Genomic DNA, 3,765 nt, shown 5'->3' with positions numbered 1-3,765 from the left:
TACATGAGCGTGCCAATTTCACCATACCCTCACCAGTACTGGGTGTTAGCATTTTCTTATTTCTTACTGCTATTTTGATAGGTTAAACTCATTGAATTTTCACTGCTATGGAAGCAGAATCATTTTCTGTGTTTATTAGCTGTTAACATCCTTTTTGGATCGGCTAGTCTTTAGAGAACACACATAGCCCCTTCTGGGGTCAATTAGGAAGACAGGACTTAGATACAGGAAATAGTGAACAGTGTAACAGAGAGGGACAGCACAGTGCCAGAGTGGGTGGAGGGGACTCGGAGGAGGGGGAGGGGGCTTCCTTCTATCCAGGCCACAGCCCTTTCAGTTCCCCCCACCTGATTATTAAGTAATTGATTAATTAATCCAAACCTTTGTCAGATACTGTGCAGGGTTTAAAAGATAAATGATTCAGCCATGATCCCTCCCCAACGGAGCGCATGTCTGGCAGCAGAGATGGATGAGCAAACAGACAGAACATGGGGTGAGAGAGGTTCTGATGATGGAAATGCAGGGTACAAAGGGAGCAGTGAGGAGAGCACGCAGTGCAGCCCGGGCATGGAGGCAGAGTAGTGTCCGATTGCTTCCAGGAAGAGGTGGCCTGTAAGCTGTGGCCTGAGGGATGCATTGGAATTCACTAGTGAAATGGGGAGGGCAGAGAATACTAGGGAGAGGATGCAGCCTGTGGAAGGTGAGAAGGGAAGCAGAGCCCTGGGGGAACTGGGAGATGCTCAGTCTGGCTGTGCAGTGCAAAGTGGAACAGCCAGAGAGATCGGCAGGGGCCGCACACGTAAGGCTTAAGCAATCCAGACATTGTCTGGAGGGAAGTAGGGAGCTATGGAGGGTCCTAAGAAGGGCAGGGTTGGGATCTTTTATTTTATTAAAATTACAGTGACTGCAGTAATGGAGTGGAGGATGGAGGAGGGGGGGAACCTGTGAGGAGGCTCTTACAATAGCTGAGGCCAGAGCTGAAGGGGGCCTGTTATCAGGGCAGGGGAGGTGGTGCAGACCCTCTTCTCTCCCCACCCTGTAGGATCCTAATCAGCTTCATGGTGCAGATGGAATGCCACCTCTTCCAGGTAGCCCTTCCTGACACCCACCTTCCAAGTCATGCGTGCTTTGAGGCTGGGGCTGTGCAGGGCCTGGCGTGCAACAGTCAACTGCCTGCCCACCAGCAGCTGACGCTGACCTCCCACTGCCCCATGCCTCTGGACTCTCCATCTGTTCCCCGCACTGGGCTACCAACTACTTTCGTTCATTTTTTAAGAATAAATTTATTGTTTTTGTTAAGAAACGGAACAGCATTACAGAGAATTTGGAAATCAGAGAAACAAAGACAAAGACCAAGATTGGCCCCAGCTGCCTCCTGCCTTGCTCCCAGCCTCCCTCTGGGTGTGGCTCCCTGAAGCTTTCTTTTTCTGACGCAGGTTTTTATTTTTGCCTCCTTTGTAATCATAGTATCCGGACAGTTTTGGGTCCTGCTCTCTCGCATTTGCTTTGTGAGGAGCTAGTTCCCATGTGGCCATGGGGTCTGGGCAAAGTCTCTTCTTTTTAAAGACAGGTTCTCACTCTGTCACCCAGGCTTGAGTGCAGTGGTGTGATCATGGCTCACTGCAGCCTCAAACTCCTGGGCTTAAGCGATTCTCCTGCCTCAGCCTCCCAAAGTGCTGGGATTATAGGCATGAATCATGCCCAGCCCAGCCAAGCAAATCTCACTTTTTAATGTCTGTGTGTTGGGCTGGGGCGGGAGGTGGGGGGTGGCCATAAGTTGCTTTACTGAACCCCTCTGCCTTGCAGTGGGTGAGTCTCGTGACATTCCCCCTGGGCTGCCTGTCCTCTTTGTGTCCATTTGTCTAGGTCTGAAAGTCTCCAGGTGGCAGGGCCTGGCACCTGATGTACCCCTTCCTCAGTACCCCCTCCCTCAGTTCCCCTCTGTGGAACTTGCTGGGCTGGCCTCAGAGACACCCTTCTGGGACAGGGTGATAAACAGACCCAGTTTCAAGTTCAGACTCAGCTCTGTGACCTAAGGCAACTTGCTTAACCTCTCTGGACCTCAGTTTCCTCATCTGTACAATAGGTCTATTGTGAGAGTAAAATAATGGCTATAAAATATCCTGACACAGTCCCCAGTCCATTGGAAGTGGCCACCTTGGGCTAGAGGCTGGCAGAAATGAATGAGCACCAACCCTACTTGTGAAGAGTTTGAAGTCTGGTGGGGAGGACGCCCGGGAAAATATAACTGCCCTGGAGTGCAGTTGGCCCTGTAGTGCTGGCTCAGTGCTGGGCATCCTAACTCCATCACTTACTAGCTGTGTGATTTGGGGCAAGTTGGTCGATCTCTTTGTGCTGCACTTTCTTCTGTTAATTGTGCATCTCACAGAGTCATTGGGAAGGTTCAGTGACATGAATCATGACATATTCAACACATAGATGTTAAAATCAATGGTAGCTGGCACTTTATTACTATTATTATTGTTATTATTGTTATTGTTATTCCCATATACAAGGTGCTGTTGGGAACACAGAGGAAGTGACTGGCTGGGGGTTCAGGGAAAGCTCCGTAGAAGAGGGAACACTTGAGCTGGGTCTTGAAGGATGAGTAGAAGTTCACCAAGTGGGAAAGGACACTCTAGGTAAGGAGCTTGTGATTCCAGGTTGCACTCTGTCAATGAGGGTTTGTTCTTTGGGGGATTAAAGCATTGTGTTCTTCCCTGAGTGCTCCTACTGCCCCGCTCTGGGTCTGCCCTGGGGGAGGTGTGTGCTTACCCTCCTGTAGCGGCCTCCTGTGTTGTGGTGGCTGTGGGTTCCTCCTCACAGCAGCTGCTGGGTCCCCATCAGTCCATGTTTGGGGCCACAGGTCTGTATCTGTCATGTGTGTCTGGGTTTGGTGCTGTCTGTCTGCATGTTCCTATGGCTGTGTTTGTCAGCATTGGTATACAGTGGGCCCCCTGGGCTCCACTGTGGGGGGTACTTTGCATGCTTCCTTGGCCTCCAGCTCCAGGCCTCTTAGGCCACCCTCCTCCCTGGCCCAGGCGCAGCCCCTGCCTCTCTGCTCTGCTCCCCAGGGGCTTCCCGCTGCCTCTTCTCCTGGCCTTTCTAGTCCCCTCTACACTAGGCACTCAGAGGGGCCTTTCTCAACCACAGATTCTGTCCCATCACCTACTGCTTCAAGTCTAGCCTTCAGGCCTAGGAATCAGGGAGCAGCCTTTTAGGTCTGGCCCCAGCTGCTGGTTCCAGCCTCATCTCCCATCTGCCAGGCAACACCGAACATTCGTGGCTCCCCTCACACACTGTTGGGCTCCTCGCCTGGGGGGCCTTTGCTCAAGCTGTTGCTTCTGCTGGGAATGCTCCCACCCCTCCTCTGCCTAGCTAACTCCCACTCATCCTTTAAGACCCAAGGCAGGCATCACCTACCCTGGGAAGTCCTCCCTGATCCTCTCCAGGCTGGGTCAGGTCCCTGGCTCTGGGCTGCTAATCCCTTCCATGGGGGGTAGGAGCAAGTGTCTTGCCCAAGATCACACAGCTGGTGAGTTGGAGTCAAGATTGGGACCCGGGTATGTTGGGCTGCAAACAGAGCGGGCTGTTCCACAGTCCCGGTGAGGCAACAGTGGCTGGGACTGTTGGAGAAGAGTGGGTGGGCTTGAGAGAGACTTTGGAACTGGAATCCTGAAGACATGGCTGAGATGGGTCTGAGGTGGGTGGGGAGGGAGGGCAAGTGTGGTAGATCACTGTGTGTCTGCAGGAGCATCTGGGCAG

General features: G+C 52.5%; 1 protein-coding gene across 1 annotated transcript in view; it reads left to right on the top strand.

Moving 5' to 3' along the window:
- The first annotated feature begins 2,604 nt into the window (after positions 1-2,604).
- Positions 2,605-3,765, top strand: part of ZNF362 (zinc finger protein 362) — a 28,117-nt gene continuing 26,956 nt past the window's right edge. Inside the window, exon 1 of the mRNA XM_011972539.1 lies at positions 2,605-2,642. Coding sequence (XP_011827929.1) covers positions 2,605-2,642 — 38 coding nt within the window. The remainder of the gene's footprint in view (positions 2,643-3,765) is intronic.

The sequence above is a fragment of the Mandrillus leucophaeus genome, unplaced genomic scaffold (assembly GCF_000951045.1).
Source record: "Mandrillus leucophaeus isolate KB7577 unplaced genomic scaffold, Mleu.le_1.0 Scaffold1297, whole genome shotgun sequence".
Lineage (NCBI taxonomy): Eukaryota > Metazoa > Chordata > Mammalia > Primates > Cercopithecidae > Mandrillus > Mandrillus leucophaeus.
Note: the sequence above shows the minus strand (reverse complement) of the source record. Positions and strands in the feature narration are given on the sequence as shown.